This window comes from Nicotiana tomentosiformis, chromosome 6, assembly GCF_000390325.3.
Source record: "Nicotiana tomentosiformis chromosome 6, ASM39032v3, whole genome shotgun sequence".
In the NCBI taxonomy this organism is placed as follows: Eukaryota; Viridiplantae; Streptophyta; class Magnoliopsida; order Solanales; family Solanaceae; genus Nicotiana; species Nicotiana tomentosiformis.
The window spans coordinates 12,448,511-12,465,920 of record NC_090817.1 but is presented as its reverse complement, the minus strand read 5'-3'; the positions used below and the strand labels follow the sequence as shown (position 1 = coordinate 12,465,920).

Sequence of the window (17,410 nt, the reverse complement as noted above, 5' to 3'; positions counted from 1 at the left end):
CTGTTATTGTTGTTGGTTTTTTGTTTATTTTCTATGTACACAACGTAAAAATGTAAACTCGCTTAAATAAATATTAACCTTATGGTTCAATCTTCAATCACTCATTGATGTGAGAGCAATGTAACTATATGATTTATGCTACTGCAAATGGTTTGTTAAAAGGTTTCGCTTCAATGGCGTTACCGCCACCGCCTTATCAAACCTTTTGCGATTATGGAGAAAACTGTATTACTGGACTACACGCTATGTTACTCGGACTCTCCAAAAATATTACTGGCACGCACCCAGCAGTATGCTTGACTCTCCAAAAATATTACTGGCACGCACCCAACAGCATGTTTTGAAAAGTCCGAGCAACATAGACTACATATTCCCACATGGCGTCAAAAGGGGGATACTGCAGAAACTGTAGAGCAAAACTACTAAATACAGAGAATAATTAGATCTAACATTATAAAGTAGTACTAACAATTCTCAAAACCCTGTTCAGCAAAAAACAAACGTTGAAATCGTACATCAAAAATGCCATGATTGGGACTGGATAAGGAAATACTTACTAAAACTGCAACTACAGATTGCCCGACGTGTTTCAGTAGGAGTAGTAAGGAAGAGCACAGTCTTACATTTCTGCTTTCCAAAGTCATCAGGTTACTTGACCATCCTCGCAACTAGTGATCTTTATCATAAGCAAATAGAAACATTTAAGCATACATTTAAGGATCACTTGATTAACGGAAAAATAACCTTGGGTAGTTTTCTCATCTTTCTAAGAGTACAAAATTCATCCTAAATCCAGTGTACAAATTGGGTCGAGCTCTATTCACCCTCAACCCCTTCGAAACTAGTCTTTAACATATGGCACAGCAGCAGCAGTAGTTCTCTGTATGTGTCCAATCAGCAAAAAGCTGAAGCATCTCCAATGTCTACGAATAATGTATATGTCCGTCATCTAGTCCTAAAAAATGGTCGATGAGCACATGCAACTGCCGCAGCACTCAAACTTGGGAGTGTCTCCATGAATCAACCTCCTGATCACAAGCTGTCCCCTCCAATAAGTAAAATCAACCAGACATTATTCATGTAGTATTTGGCAACTTCCATTCCTTTGACCGGCAGATGGAAAATAACTCTAGACACTGTCATCTGCCAGTTTAGGTATGTTAAAGTTGAGCAAAAAGAAGTTCATTCCATGTATCTGGAACACCAGGTAAGCACCAATGCAAACAATCCTGGACTCCAGATGTTGCTTTGATGCTGTATCGAGATATATGACCCTCGTCTCTCAGCTGGGATAAAGCAGTGACATCCAAAAGCTTAACAGCTGTTCCTCTTACAGCTGCTGCTGCATCAGGGTCACTTGATTCATCTTGTAGAACTTCCTTCCCCTCAGAAAGTGTAGTAGTATTATCACAGGTCCCACCAGTGTTCCATTCTCCATTAAAGAAATGTCTCGGCGATATAGACCGATAAAATGCTTTTAAACGAGGGTGTTTTGGCAGCTGTGAATTCACCCAATTGACTATACTGTGAATTGTAAAATTCTTGGCACCACCAATAGTTGCAATTTTCCTGTTCGTGTTAGGAACACCATTGACGTACATAACCCAACGGTTGGCTTTAAGTTTTCCTCTATTCCAATGGTGTCCTGTGTTTAAGACAACAACATCAAACCTTGGAAGAAAATGACTCAAAAATGCTGGTGGACGGTCCAAGTGCATGGCGTAATCAGTAGCAGGGTCGGATGGATTTATGGGTGTCAAGTAACAGAGACTAGCAGACCAATAGTAAAGAATAGTTGTTTTGGTGTCTGGAAATCGATAAGCCCATCCATCAGGTCGAGCAGAACCACGAGATTGGACAAGACCATACTCATGCCCCACATCAAGAACATTGGGTCTATCTTTTCCACCAGTAATCATACACATAAGTGATTGAAATTGCTGTCTACCGAGCGAATCCCCAATAAAAGCCAGAGTCTTGTTTTGCATCCTGAATGCACCATCAAATTTAGTGAATCTCTTAAATGTGGAATACCAGATCCAAATAATTTTACTTGATGAATCAAGGAAGAGAGATGGTAATATTAAGCAACAAGAACCTAGACTCTGAAAGATGCTGTAACATATTTTTCATATTTTGAGTTTGTATGTGCAAGAGAGGGAGGGCAACAAGCCACAAGATACAAGATAGCTCTACTGTCACAGACTATAGCATTTCAGGAAGGACATACATTTTGAATATTTGGGTTCAATCAAGCGCCTATTCTTACTGGCCTCGAAAACAACCAGCCAAATGAAGGTGCACTACCTATGTTATGCTAGGAACACAATAGAGAAAAGGTTTTCATCCAGTCAATAAAATGTAGCGGTTGAATGAAAATAACATGGATTCTGACCACATCTCAAACTTGATTCAAGGATCAGAAATAATGACTTCATAAGATAAGTTATACTGTTACCTTTTTAGAAATTTAACTCCTGTAAACTCGTCCATCTGACAATCTTTTGGTCGCCAACGTAACTTCTCGTATACAAAATCTGTACGCTGTGTCAAACGGCAAGCCCACATAGATGACAACCATTGCTTGCAGTCAAATCCAGAATATAAAGGTCGGCTATCATCTACAACCCATCTGCCTTTAGCAAAGTTACAACCTGAAAATTTAGATAAGGTATTAGTATCTGATCACTTTCTACCTATTAAATCAAATCCACCAACCAATTTAAGGGCAGCTAAAACACGGTTTCTCTGATTAACAAAGACCCAAAAGAAGGACATCTCAAGAACTGGTAAAAACTAAGACAAATTCGCTCAGTTCCACAACGCCAATTATCATGTGGTCGGAGAAAAGGAAAAAGAAAACCAATGACAAGAAAAATAAGAACAAAAAAAAGAAAGATAGGTCACCTTGTCTTTTCAAGGTGGTTGTCAAGTTTTCGCTATGTTCACCCCCAGAACTCACAGGAGTGGAAACGGCAGTTTGCTGCTCCATTGAACCAGTTTTCTTGTCTGAAACATCTTTTAGATCTCCCTTTTTAGTAAAGTTGGGACCTGCACTGCCGGAAAACACAATTGAAGTATGAAATTGTAGAGACTAGAGATCAGTTAACTTTAGTAGTATCTCGGAATAAAACGAAAGAATCCATTAAACTTTAGCACGTCAAGACGACCCTGTGAAAGTAATCCAGTACAATGTAATACTCCACTTTCGTAAACACAGCTCAAGTTTGCGAGGGATGATTCAGTATAAAATAAGCTAGAGTATAAGTTACTTTTACTGTTACTATTCAGGGAAAGGGGACTCCTTCGTTTGTTTAAATTTGGAAGAACAAAAGGCACCCATATTTTCAGATAGAGAAGTTAACAAAATTTTATAATGTCTCTAATTCGTCAAGATTTAGGTATTTGAGATGAGGAAATTATGATGTGCTGAACAAGACCTACCTCTTATTTCTTCACGAGTAATCAATTCTTTAGTCACCTTAATCACTGGTGAAGAGTTTGTATAAGTAGAATACTGTTCAGATTCAGAGTTAACACTTTCTTCTACTTGCCCTGATCCGCTTCCTTCTCCCAAAGCTTCTTCATCATGAGAAATCAATTCTTCAGTCACCTTAATCACTGGTGAAGAGTTTGTATAAGTAGAATATTTCTCGGATTCCAAGTTTACACTTTCTTCTGATTGCCCCAAACCACTTCCTTCTCCCAAAGCTTCTTCATCTTTCACTTTAAGATCTGCCAGAGAAAAGAGTATAAGTATGTAATCCAAAAGGATCCTGCAACATTTCCACCAAGGAGTTCAGTCCTAAACTCCTAATTCAGAATAGTCCTTTTAAAAAGTAGTTGAAATACAAGAACTTGACCATTCTCTTAGAAGATAAAAAAGTTGAGAACAGAAAAACTATGGTTTAGCAATTTGCAGCTAGATCAACAAGGTCAGCAGTGTGCCCACAAAAAATAATATCACTGTGGCAAAGATCCAGCCAAACCCTTTGACAAAAAGGTGTCCACAGAGTAAGCATGTGACCTAAACTCGCATTAAAAAAAATGAGACGTGTTCACTTCAAGGAATGTGACTTTCCCATTGAGACAAGTTTTCTTCATAAGAGATCCTCACAATCAAAGCTGGCTGTTTAATAGTACTGGTGTTTTATGCAAACTTTGACACATAAATGCATCTCAACTAAAGAAAGACCTATTGTACTCAAAAAGATATATAAAATGGTTTGATCACTAATAAGGGCCCAAACAGCAGAGAGCTCCAATGCAAAATACTACCATATTCTTTAAACTTGATGAAGATATTAGTTAACCCGTAATGGAAAATGAAAAAGATACCAATGGTACGTCGATGGTTTATGCAAACCTGGAGAAAGCTGGAGCACATGATTCTGAGGTAGTACTGGAGAAGAAAGAAATAGGCTTTTCACATATGCCAAAAGAAGAACAGTAGCACATACGAATCCAATAAGGATGAGAGAGATCTGTGAAACCTTCAAACCTCCCTTCATCCTTGAACATTAGGGATGTCTGGACTTGAACTCATTCCCCCACAATCAACTTTTGTTTGCTTCACATTAACATCTGTCAATTATTGAAAGGAAAATGTTAGAGGCAAAAATAGAAAAAGTACTGTTTCTGGGGTGAAATGTGCAGTTACAGATTCACAGGCACAATTTTGAATACTTTTGACATGGACCACAAAATGAGACACTTATAGATCACAAAAAGCCACCTGTGGGAGAAGGTAATGGACAATGATACTCTATAAACTAATACACGCTCTCAATTCAGGAAGTAGGCATCTTTAAGAAATGGCATTTAAATAGTACTCCATTTTTCTATCAAAAGCTGCTGCTTTCCTTAAGCTTCCTTCTCTAGGTTTGAGAATGATAAATGCCGCTCCACCACATAGAAATCACTTTTTTCAATTCTCATTGATCGAGTCCAGTAACAAGGATGAATCAACAAATACTTAAAGCTCATTCCGATTTACAGACCCTTTCTGGTTCCTTCACTTTATCTCAAGAAAAACCAACACCCCTGCCTTAACCTAATTAAAATCTTTCCACACTTGGTCCAACCCGAAGGGGAGCCTTGGAGCAACGGTAAAGTTGTCTCCATGTGAACTATAGGTCACTGGTTCGAGTGGAATGTCTCGATGACCCAGTATTGACTTATTATATACAGGTTCTGGCTTTCCCATGACCACTAGACGAAAGTTTCCTGCCTTCCACAATGATTTGAGTTACTGAATCCTTGTAATACAAGTTCTTTCCTTGAATAATGGCTACGAACTACGCAAACCGAATTGTCAAGGCTTTCAAACCAACACTGAGAAAGCTCAATCAATAAAGAGCATTTTAGTGGAATGGCTTAATGAAGTTACTTCCCATACGAGGCAAGAAAGGAAGCTAGCGAACCTAGGTCAACACCAAGATAGGGGCGAAAGGGAAAAGAACGATGTTTGATGTGAGCGGAAGCAAGCATTTCGCTAAGAAAGCAAAACAGGAAGCAGGGAATTCCCTTTTTCAAGGCCCCTAACCTAGTCCAGGTTTGGTTCGCTGGTGGAAAGATTTGAGATAACTTCTCCTAGATCAAATTTGATAGATTTGCCCTCGGAAACAAGAACTTCTAGTCCAGGAGGGATAATATCAACCACTTGACGCCCTTCTTATTCTGGTCTACTTCACTAATTCAAGGGAAGCTACTGAATTTTTGTATTTGAAAAAGATTTCCATTGGGATCTTTGAAGTAGATGGCGGTTGATGATGAACTCTTTGAAAGGTAGGTTGTCTACATCACCCCCACACCCCCTTGAGGTGCGGCACTACCTCCAACCCTACGTGAATGCGGATGCTTTATTCACCGGGCTGCCCTTTACTCAGTCCAACCCCACCGCTATAGAAAACAAAGGTTCAGTAACTCCCTGTAAGAATTGTTTCCCAAGTCAAAGGCTCAGTAACCCCATGTAATAATAGATAGTTTCAAGCAAAAACATGGACTAATAACAATAATGTCATTGCTTCTTCCTAGTGGCCACCTTCAACTAACAGTTGGCCCAAATTTTATCTTTGAAGCAGATCCTACTCGCTATTATATTCTACCTTGCTAACAAATCCTAATAATCAAAGTAACAATCTAAGACTACTATAACACAAATATGGTAGCTTTACCAACATGAAAGGATGATAGCAACAATTTTATTCAGAGCAGCTTCAAACAGATAAGGGACTTAAATTGAAAACCCAGTACCCAACAACAACAACAACAACAACCCAGTAAAATCCCACTAATGGGGTCTGGGGAGGGTAGTGTGTACGCAGACCTTACCCCTACCCGAAGGAGTGCTATTTCCGAAAGATCCTCGGCTCAAAAAAAAAAAAAAGACAAAAGGACAAAAAGGGGATGAAAACCCAGTACCCAGATGTAAAATTGTAAATTACCACAAAATCAAGGAACATAAATAAAATTTATAGCACAAATACATGGCAATCAGTACTGATATTTCTATTAAAAGCCAAAGATGGTAACTTCACCAATGTGGAGTAATAGGAAGAAAAAAATTGATATCAGTGGTGTCTGGGACAGCTTGCGCGCAACTCCACTATTCTATGGTGTCCGGGACAGCTTGAGCGCAGCTGCACTATTCTATTGGGTACATGCTACCTACCACCAATACAGGCATTGAGTAACTCTGCCTATAAGGCTTAGCCAAATGGGAATAAATTGTATAGAGCCACGCGAAGCGAGTGAAGGGCTTAAATTGAAAAATCCAATACACAGAATATGTAAATTACCACAAACATAAATAAAAATTCAGAGCAAAAAATATAGTAACAAGTAACAACAACAACTAACCCCGTAAAATAACACAAGTGGGGTCTCTGAGGTAGAAGGTACGCATACCTTAACCCTGTCCCGGAGGGTAGAGAGATTGTTTTCGAGAAACACTCAGCTCAAGAAGACGAAAATAGATAATATAATCCGTGATAGCAACAAAAATCAGAAAAATAATATAAGTATGAAACAGAAAATAGATGAAAGGCAAAAAAAAAAAAAAAAAAAGAGTACTAATAATACTAGTAAAATAACAGAGATGGCAGCATTTTACCAACATGAAGGAATAATAGCAACAATTAACTCTGCAAAAAGGTCGGATCTTTAAGAAACTTAAAGGCAGCAAAAAACAGTAGACATAATAATACTGTATAGCAATGTCACAAACAGTATACACTAAAAAATAATACTGTGCATTGTATTGAATCTGACTAGAGTGAAACAGATACAGAGAATTTATATATATAGAAATGCACAGCATACCTAAAATTGGACGAAATTGAAGCTGGAAAGCGTAGGATTGATGTTGGAGAAATTATATAGGAGGAAAAAATAAAAGTAAGAAATTAATAAATCATATAATAATGGTGAATTTGGGTTGAAATTAAAAAAAGGAGTAATAACTTGAAGAATTAAGGGAAAAATGGAGTAGATGGGGAAGAACAGAAAGAAGACAGGTGTAGGCCTGTTGCCTGTAGGAAAATTTTTGTGAAAGTGATGTTAATGTAGTAAATCACGGGGGAAAAGGGAGTTGAAAATTGAAATACGGCCAATTTTCGTGCTTTTTTTTATTTTTTAGTATTTGTCATAAGTGTGGTCTATTTATTGACCATTGCTGTAATTATAATATGCTTCGAAACAATATGGATTCTATTTAAAGAAGAAGAGATTATTCTTTCACAACTTGACCGGTTAATTTATACTAGTCCACTTCCGTACGCTTTCAGGCACCCTCTTCTTTCACAACATTAATGAACCGTTTTCCCTTTAGAAATGCATTTTTAACGTTAATGTACAAAAAAAAGTAAAGTTATTTTATTATAAATATTGCATGACCCAAAAAATAGAATTTGATTTTATACAAGTAAATTTGTTGAGAAATAGGGTTAATCGTATTCAATATTAATATTCAAGGATACATCTTGTATTTTACGGTGAGCATTTAATGTATAACGTTAAAGAAGACATTTTGGGTAATAATGGGGCAATAATGACTTGAAAATATAAATGAGAGCAATATATGACAATAAATGATTTTACAAAGATAACCCGACAATGATGAGTTCCTCATATGTCTTTCTGATAATGATACATGGTGATAAGCAATCGTATATTCCAATCCTTCTTGCATCTAAAGAGAGGGATAAAAGAAGGAAAGTGTAAAGTCAAACTTTGTTTCTATTCAATAAAGTGAGAATCTTGTATAGGGAATGTTCCTGAAATTCCTTACAAAATGTCCAATGAATCCTCTTATCTACATCTTTTCCTATTTACATGGGCCACGAAATCCTAGATAGTACAACAAAAGAGAATATCCTTAGAATATTTCTTCGGGAATCTAAAATCTAAGACTGGTCGTCGCTTCGTATCCAGAATGGGAGCTCGTCTTTGTCCTCGTCATATGTTGAGTCAACTTTGACCTCGGCGTCGCTTCGTCCTTTGACCTTGACCCGTCGCTTCGTCCTTTGACCTTGACCCGTCGCCACCCCAAGTCATCATGATACGTCACATGCATCAAAGGCTTTGTTACAGTAGACTAGGTCAAATATATAAAATAAAGTTTTTGCACATAGAGTTGGTCCCTCACTTGTTGAGGTCGTCCTCAAGGACAGACTGGATAAGTGGATAATGATGGACGTGGTTGTCATTAGACATAGACAGCGTGGAGCCAAGAGAGCCACATTTTTTTAATTTATATCATATTGATTTTTCCGAGTTACTTTTGGAGGGAATCTGACGTGGTTGAGGCATGACGTCAGGTATCAGGATGACGTCATTTCCTGATACGTCATGCCTGAACATGCACAACTTTTGGATTGGCTCTGTCGTTTCGATTGCGGCCGCAATCATGACGGATCGTTTTGAATTCCAAGGGCCTTCCTTTAAAAGGGCGGTTGATCACTGCCATTTGAATCTGCTATTTACCTTTACCACCGGAATTTTCTTCATTTTCTCCCAACCTCTTTACTTTGTCGATTAATTAATAAAATCTTCTTCCATTTACTTAACCTTCTTCCTCCTATTTTTCATTTCTTAAACATGTATAACTCTCTTTCCGGTGCTCACGGCGGAGATGACCCCAATATCAATGAGGGGGTTCCGGTCACCCCAATGGTTGTTATGGCCCCCGTCTGCGGGGGGATACATTGATGTTGTCATTGAAGCAAAGGCTTTTCCCTCATTGGATGAGATAGTTCTTCGCAATTCTAACGCGAAATCGGACTTGCAACGGCAACTGGAGGCGGTGATTGAGACTTTCCAGTCTTCTTTAACGGCGAAGCGTTTGGCGGAATTTAAGGCCAAATATGGTATTCCCGACCAAGTGGAGCTCGTACCTGCGGGCGACGACGAAGTGTACATTCACCGTCCAGGGTATTGTTATTTTTACGCCTACCTCTTTACGATCGGCTATTCTTTTTCTCTTACCCCTTTGGTGGAGGAATTTTGTCTCCATTACCGAGTTTGTCCAGCCTAACTCGTGCCCTTGGTGTATAAAATAATCAAGATGCTGACTAAGTTCGCTGAGTTGGTCGGCGTCGAGGTTACTCTATGGCACTTCGTGCACCTGTATATTCCTAGCTTCTACTAGGGCACGATGTTGAACATTCGCCACCGTGGAGACAAACCCATGATTGTTAAGATGGATGACAAGGGTAGTCGGCAATTTTGGCTTGACTTCTTCTTTATCAAGACCGAGTCCGTTGTGGCTGATGTGACGGACTTCCCGGAGGCTAGGTACCGTGTCCGTAAGTGTTTTTACTCGCTCATGTTCCTTTATATGATCATGCGTGTTTGATTCTATGATTTGATTCTTCTCATTCTACGGCTACTTCTCGGAACCTCTGGTTAGTGTCGGACCTTCCTCACTGGGTCAGGAATGTCCTTCCTTGTACCGCGGGAATCCGAGATTGGCCTAGCTTTTGGCAAAAGTACAAACCGGTTCCCCCCAAAAGTTAACGTTGGTATGTTATTTTCAGATGATGTTGTATTTTGAGTTCGTCATTCTTACCGTTTTTATCCTTGTATTACTTAATAGGTCTTGCCAAGGAGGTTGTCAAGAAGAGCTCGGCGTCGACACTTTCTTTTAGGAGAAGAGACGGCATCGCCTCCTCCACTCCTACCTCTGGTTTGACTGTTGCGCCTATTCTCCCCCGGCTCCTTCCCAGGTCGTGGACGTTGATGTTTCCCCACGCGACATGGACTTGAGGCTCCGGAAAAGGAGGGCTATAGATGGGGAGAAGGTGTACCCGCGGTGGTAGACCTGTCTGAAGCTTCCCTCGAGGTCGAACTTCAAGATGTGGGGGTGCCTCAGTTTGAGGAGGACGACGATATGGCTTTTTTCAGTCTGAAGGTAACAAGATCATCGTGAATGCCTCTTTTGAGGTCCCCCACTCCTTGGTCACGAAAAAGCACTGCCCGCCTAACAAGCCGAGGCAGCGTCCTGATCCACATCCAATCCGTACTCAATAGTGGAAAACGGTCATTGATATAATAGTACCTGACAAGAATCGAGGGTCGAATTCCACAAGGAGTTTGTAAGGGGTGTTAGGGTAGACAATTGATGAGAGTACATGAAATAACTCAATTGCACTTCCAACAAAGAGTTTCTATTTTCTAATTCTAAAATTAACACTAATAAATTTAAACTAATTAGAAGAAACTAGAAAGTGAGTAATTATTTTTTATATTTTTAATGAAATGGGAAAAAGCCTAGGGATGTAACCTTCGCCTAGGTGCTAACCTAATGAGTAAATCACGTTAATGCTTGTTTTGTTGATCGGGGTGTATAACTCTCAACTCTCAATTACCCACTTAATACCTCTCGATTATAAAGTGGTTATGCCTAAGTTAGCTTTCTCAAGTCCAAGTGGGTATTAATTCAAACAATTGATATGAGCTCAAGTCGGGTTTTTCCTATCTCTAGTTCAAATCCCTTAATTAGACTAGCCAAAATCTTAACCATCCCAATTTCTTATTAGCCAAGTTTTCCTAGGCTAAGTCACTCTTTCTCAAGTAAGAACCAAGTCAAATAAGCATGAATCAATATTTGCAACCATTAATTTTATAAATAATGCATAAACAAGGCTAAATAATAAACACACAATCATAACACAAGCACTAAATTTAATAACCCATAAGGTTTACACACTAGGGTTGGGTCACAACCCTAGATAAAATCTAGCTACTCATGCTAGAAAGTGAAGAAAAACAAAGAAGAAGAAGAATTAATTAAAGTCATAAACTAAGATTAAAATGATAAAACTAATAATTATTCACCCAAAATAGTCACAACTTTTCCAAAACAGCAAAAGATAACTGGTACAGCTGATTACATTTCAAAACTTGCCCTAAAAAAGTGCCCTGAAATTCGTTGATAAAAATACCCTTCTGGAGGTTTTGCGGCCGCACAATTCCATATATGGTCCGCATTTTTCTTCTCTTCTTCAGTTGGAGGAATTCTACAGCTGCACAATTCCATTTGCGGCTGCACTTCGGCTTCTATGGTTGAACTTTTCCATCTGCTACTGCACTTTGGCAAGGTTTCGCATTTGGTCGTTTTGCACCTTCTCTGAACTTTTGAAATCTTGTCAGTGCAACCAACGTTTGCGGCCGCACAATTCAATATGCGGGTCTCGCTTCTTCAAAATCCTCTGAAGCTTCAGCTGCTCATTCTGCTGCCGCATGTGTATTTCTGCGGACCACACTTTCTTCTGTTTTGCTCTTTCTTACCATTTTGAGCTAGATTACTATGTTAATGGAGCTAGATTTCTTAGATTTCTTCGTTAAGGTCAAATCCTCCAACATGCCTGCAATTTCACAATGTCATTAGTTTTGGGGACAAGAATCAATACTTTCAGACTAAAATTAAAGCAAGAAGGTACTAATAAATGGTTTAAATCCACACTTATCAACTGACCAAAACTTAAGTTTTTGCTTGTCCTCAAGCAAATAGATTAATTCCCACCTCCTCGAAGTAAAAGGTCATTTCAAAGAGTCAATTGTAAGTAATTCATACTCATTTAGGACCAATAATTACCCACAATACTCATGCATTTTCAACAAGGTGACAAATCATATGTTATGTGCATATAACTCTAATTTGACATTTGAGCTTCAAGAATTAACTTCACTCATCAAGGACTCTTGTTCTACTATGTAGATCATGGTGGATTCCAAGCTCTTCCTCCTCTACCTTCCTTTTTCCATGCTCACTTTAAGAATTATCACTCAACTTCTATATTAATGAAACATTCACTTTTCTCTCACAAAGGAATGTCGCAAGTAAAGCTTCAAGTACCATAGGCTTTTTTCTCATGTAGATCTCCATTAATGTAAGCTCACTTGGTGCAAAATCAAGTAGGACTTCTTTCGAGTTATAATGAAGGCTTTTGGATTAGGGTAGAATACCATATGAGATAAGTGGTTACACCCTTCCTTAAGCACTCCATATTTTTATTTCTTGGCTCACATTTACCAACTCTTAGAGGCATTTCCTTTTTTGGGGGGCTAGAGAGACTTGACATCACTATTTATTGTTCATTTCATTCCTTTTCTCCCTTGATGCTTATACTAGAGATAATTTTCTCCTTTTGATTTCATCAACCTTCTTTCTTATTCTCTTTTTGGCATTTTTTATTGTTCTTTTCTTTTCTTGCCATCTCTTTTCATAGAGATCATTTCTTCTCTCTTTTTGGTGCCTTGATACCTCTTTTAGATTCCTCAACTCCCTCACTCCTCCCAAACTTATGTATTAAGCCACTTATTTCATAAGAGTGTTAAGAAAGGTGAGTGTGCCAAGAGAGGATTATAGACAAAACGAGTAAATGCTTGTAGGATGGTTACCAATAAAGAAAGACTACAGGCTCAAAGGAGTTGATTAGGGATAACAAGCATAATGTGGTAATATAAAACTCAAACGGACCAAGGAAAGCCTACAATCATCTTCCAAACTAAGCAAACCTAGAATTTTTCCTTGAAACACATTCGGGGCAAGTTCTAAACCATCCACTCAAATACTTGGACTAGCAACAAAAATCACTCCACCTCTCATGCAACTAGACCGTAAAAGAGGATAGAGTCTAAAACCTACAACAATCACAATCAAGTTAAATATCACTATGGTCTAATCAACCACTCAATAATTATCAAAGTCAACTCAAGAATCTCAAAGTTTCTAACTAGAGTTATTTTCTTCCAAAAACTTTGTTTTAAATCATAAGCATGCAGTTAAGTGTGTTGGTGCCAAATGAAATATGAATAACTATTTTTAGAGAATGACTTGGGTTTTTATTTATTACTACTACTATTATCATTATCTAAACACAAAATTGACTCATTCCCTTAAGAAAGTTGTTACACCATCCATCCTCGGGCAGAGTCACCCGGTTCACACAAAAGACCACATTTGAAAAGAACTATGGCATTAAGAAAACCAAAAGCTTATTATCCACACTAATACGAAAATATAAAAGGTACTAACATAAACAGAATCACAGTAAAAAAATAAAAAAGCTAATGAAAGCAATAACTACTAAAGATAGATAAAATAAAAAGAAAATAGAATCATCTATTTATTACGTTCCAAATGTATCATCAAATAAGCTTCACATCCCCCCTCCCCCCCCCCACAATAAAAGTAAGCATGGTCCTAATGCTTAACAAAATAAGAGCAAAAGTAGAGAGGGCAAAGAAACTCCGTAAGTGTCCTTTCTTGTACAAAGAATATTTCTGAAATTTCTTACAAAATGTCCAACAAATCCCCTTATCTACATCTTTTCCTATTTATACGGGCACACGAGCCACGAAAACCTATATAGTACAATAAAAGGGAATATCCTTAGAATATTCCTTTGGGAATCCAAATCTAAGATTGATCGCTGCTTCGTATCAAGAATGGGAGCTCATCCTCGTCCTCATCATCTGCCGAGTCAACTTCGACCTCGGCGTTGCTTCATCCTTCGACCTTGACCTCGACCCCTACCCCCTTTCAAAGTCATCACGACACGTCACAGGCATTAAAGACTTTATTGCAGTTGACTAGGTCAAATACATAAAACGATTTTTCCCCATATAACTATTCATTAAATCTTGCAAATTAAAGAAAAGTAAATAGTATTTGATAATAATGCAATCTAAAGAAATATTCTAACAATCTGTTACTAGTCCATACACTCATAATAATATAAACTGCTAGTCCATACACTCATAATAATATAAATAAGACCCTTAATCTATATTACAATGTACAACTACAATAAATGCAATTCAATCTCCTTTCCTGAAACCCATTTCTCCTCTTCTCTCTTTTTATTCTTTTCCTTTTTATTTTCTCCAACAGCCCAAGCCTAATACCTACAACTCGCAATCCCAAACTTTTAAATGAGCACTTCTGAAACTTGATTGAAAATGAGATGAGTATAATATTTTTTTCCAACTTTTTCATGTATGATATGACTGAAAATAGTTTTGTGGAGTGTTTGCTACTTCTTTTTCTATGTTATGATTGTGTGTTGATCTTATGAGGAAATATTAATGAAGGCTAATGAGAAATCATGTGAGATTAGTTCGTCACTCTAACAAAACGAGCTAAAACACACTTTTTCCACCCACTACTACTAATAAAATTCTTTTTGCTCAAAGAAATAGAATCTAGAAACTCACAAAGTTGGATACACAATTTTATAGTAGCTGCAACTTTGGCACTTCAAAATGAAATCTATGCAAAGTTCTAATGATCAAAATTGTGGAATAGTAGCAACTTCTTTTACATAATTTATTTTGCCAAAATGATTCTAAGAAGGAAGGATTTATATAAGGTAAAAATATGTATAGTTCAAATACACAAAGAAAAAGTTTTTTTTTGAAAAAAGAAAAATATATATATGAGCATGCTAAAATATGAGAAAGAAAATGACTCATAAACCTAAAAAAAATTGAAAGTTGGCAAAGTGTTTACCTGTAACCGATTAAAATCTAATAACAAAAAGGAATATGTAATATGTTTAAAATATAGAGAATCAAGACTCCTAAAACTTAAAAGAAATGGAAAGTGCTCGAAATCAATGTGTTGTTAACGACTTGAGTTGAAATAACTTTACAAAATAATGAGATTTCCCTGTGTTTATTTTTTTTATAAATTTGTTATATTGCATAGTTCAATAAGAAAGTATATAATATATGAAATTTAGTTGATTTAAAAAATTTAAATACTAGAAAATAATAAAATATCTAGTTCTAAATATTTTTAAAATAATTAAATAATTATTCTAGATAGTGTGAAATCGATTTTAAAGAATAAAAAAATCGATATTTAGAGGCTTACCAATATTTCGGTAAGGGCTTAAGACCTCGAGGATTTATCTAAAAAAAATTAAAGATCTAAAATTAGACGAGATTGAACCATAAATAGCATAGAACGTTGTTGGATAAGGAGGAAAACTAAATATTAAAGTGGATTAAATTATATACTTATGAATTTGGGTTAAAAGGAAAAGGAGTATCATTTGAAGAACTAAGACAGAAAGCAGAGGTGAACTCAAGATTTGAAGATATCGGGAGGCACTGCTATATGTAATATAGTGACTCATATCAATTATTAGCTAAAAAATTTGACACGCAACTCCCTTAAAGCTTGAATCAGACCAACTGTGAGAGTGATCCATTTGTGCGTTCTTATTGTCTTAGTATTGGTGTGGTCTATTTATTAACCATTGCTAATTATATTATGCTTTGAAAATAATATAATTATGGCGGTTCAAAGATTATTCTTCCATACTTGACCTTTTTTACTTGTCCACTTCCGTATTAGTTTTTTGCACTTTGTTATATTACTCCCTTTGTCCTAATTTATGTGACGGATTTCGGATTTCGCAATTTTTTATATGCCTTTTGGATATTTTAAATTGTTAATTATTGTGACTTATAATATTTTTTTACGTAACTTCTAAATATATAAATTTTATTTTTAAAAAATTAAAGATTTTATGTCCGAATTCATGATAAAAATTTGACTCTCAAAATCTAAAATATGTCAGGTAAATTAGGACAGATGGACTATTGGTTATTCATACGTGAATTCTCTCAATAAGCTCCATTTCTAGTCCTTTTCTAAAATTTCTTAGGATGAGCATAATTCATGGGCAATTTGCACAAATAAGATATTTTAATGTTACTGTTTAAGTTTTGACCTTGTTTAAAAGAAACTTAGCAAAAATAATTCTACGATCAGAACTTGACAACATAATTGATGGGCAAAACCTGTCATATTATAAATCCTCCGTCATGAGTTATGGTCAAATCTTAACGTATCAGCACTATTTGGCAATTGATTATGAATTGTTGTATAGAATTATCACTAACACATTTATGCTTCAAAATTGATCTAAACTGGTACAAATCAACTCCATATATTTTCAGATTTAATATTCAACCTTCTAATATTAATCCCAATAATTTTTAATAGTTATAGTATACCCAAACTTGTCAATGGACCATTTTGTCTTCTTGGACAAGTTTTCTTAAGCTAAAAAAAACTAACAATAGTGTTCTTCGATTTTTTTTCAATCAAACTATCCCAAATCATTAATTATATATGACCTAGGCGCAATGGAATATTACCCAGTCAACTTCAATCACAAATAAAGAAATGGATCTTGATAATGTTTTAGCCTATGCCCGTTAACTTTGAACATGCAAGAGCCATCTTCTGATGCAATTTTTACGGCTCCGGTGGGATGCATCTCTATCACACGAAATGATCATGACCATCTTGACTTCAACTTGCCCGGAAACAACTTCAATCTCGAATTGTATAGCAATACCACGTCTTCAGATTTAAAATTTAGCTTAAGCATATTTTTGTCATGCATCATCTTCATTTTCTCCTTATATAACCTTGTAATCTCAAAATCATGGTAACAGAACTTATCAAGCTCGTGCAACTCTGTGACTCTCCTTATACCCACAACCTCCATATCGAGATTCAGTTGCCTTAATGCCCACAAGGCTCTATGTTCCAACTCTACGGATAAGTGACGCACCTTCCCAAACACCGATTTATACGGCGACATGCCAATTGGAGTTTTGAAAGTGGTAAGATAGGCCCAGAGTAATCCGTTCTTGTAGCATTCACGATCTTTGTCAAAACACTCTTTATCTCTCTATTCGAAACCTCCATTTGCCCACTCGTTTGTGGGTGATATGGGGTGAAAATCTTGTGGTGAACACCATATTTTTCTAATAACTTTGCGAAGGATCGGTTGTAGAAGTGAGTTCCTCCATCACTGATTATTGCCCTTGGAGTACCAAACCGGGTAAATATATTCTTTCTAAAAAAATCAATGACCCTCTT

General features: G+C 36.9%; 1 protein-coding gene across 2 annotated transcripts; it reads right to left on the bottom strand.

The window, feature by feature from the left end:
* Window positions 1–415: 415 nt before the first annotated feature.
* Window positions 416–7,640, bottom strand: LOC104110478 (protein trichome birefringence-like 14). 2 transcript variants are annotated; one of them, XM_033659778.2, is made up of 6 exons: window positions 7,324–7,640; window positions 4,367–4,584; window positions 3,445–3,735; window positions 2,908–3,051; window positions 2,459–2,654; window positions 416–1,989 (listed from the first exon to the last, which is right to left on the bottom strand). In XM_033659778.2, the coding sequence occupies exons 2-6, from the start codon at window positions 4,509–4,511 to the stop codon at window positions 1,161–1,163; spliced, it is 1,605 nt and encodes a 534-aa protein (XP_033515669.1). In that variant the 5' UTR covers window positions 4,512–4,584; window positions 7,324–7,640; the 3' UTR covers window positions 416–1,160. The 2 variants fall into 2 exon arrangements, with proteins under 2 accessions (XP_033515669.1, XP_070033224.1); XM_070177123.1 differs by lacking the exon at window positions 7,324–7,640 and adding an exon at window positions 6,910–7,056.
* Between the last annotated feature and the right edge of the window lie 9,770 nt (window positions 7,641–17,410).

Bases quoted from the DNA above. Each gene is read 5' to 3' on its own strand.
- LOC104110478 (XM_033659778.2), bottom strand. From the start codon at position 4,511: ATGAAGGGAGGTTTGAAGGTTTCACAGATCTCTCTCATCCTTATTGGA. The intron at 2,655-2,907 runs GTGACCTATCTT...CTAAATTTTCAG, and splicing joins AACCACCTTGAAAAGACAAG to GTTGTAACTTTGCTAAAGGC. The intron at 1,990-2,458 runs GTAACAGTATAA...TGGTGCATTCAG, and splicing joins GGAGTTAAATTTCTAAAAAG to GATGCAAAACAAGACTCTGG.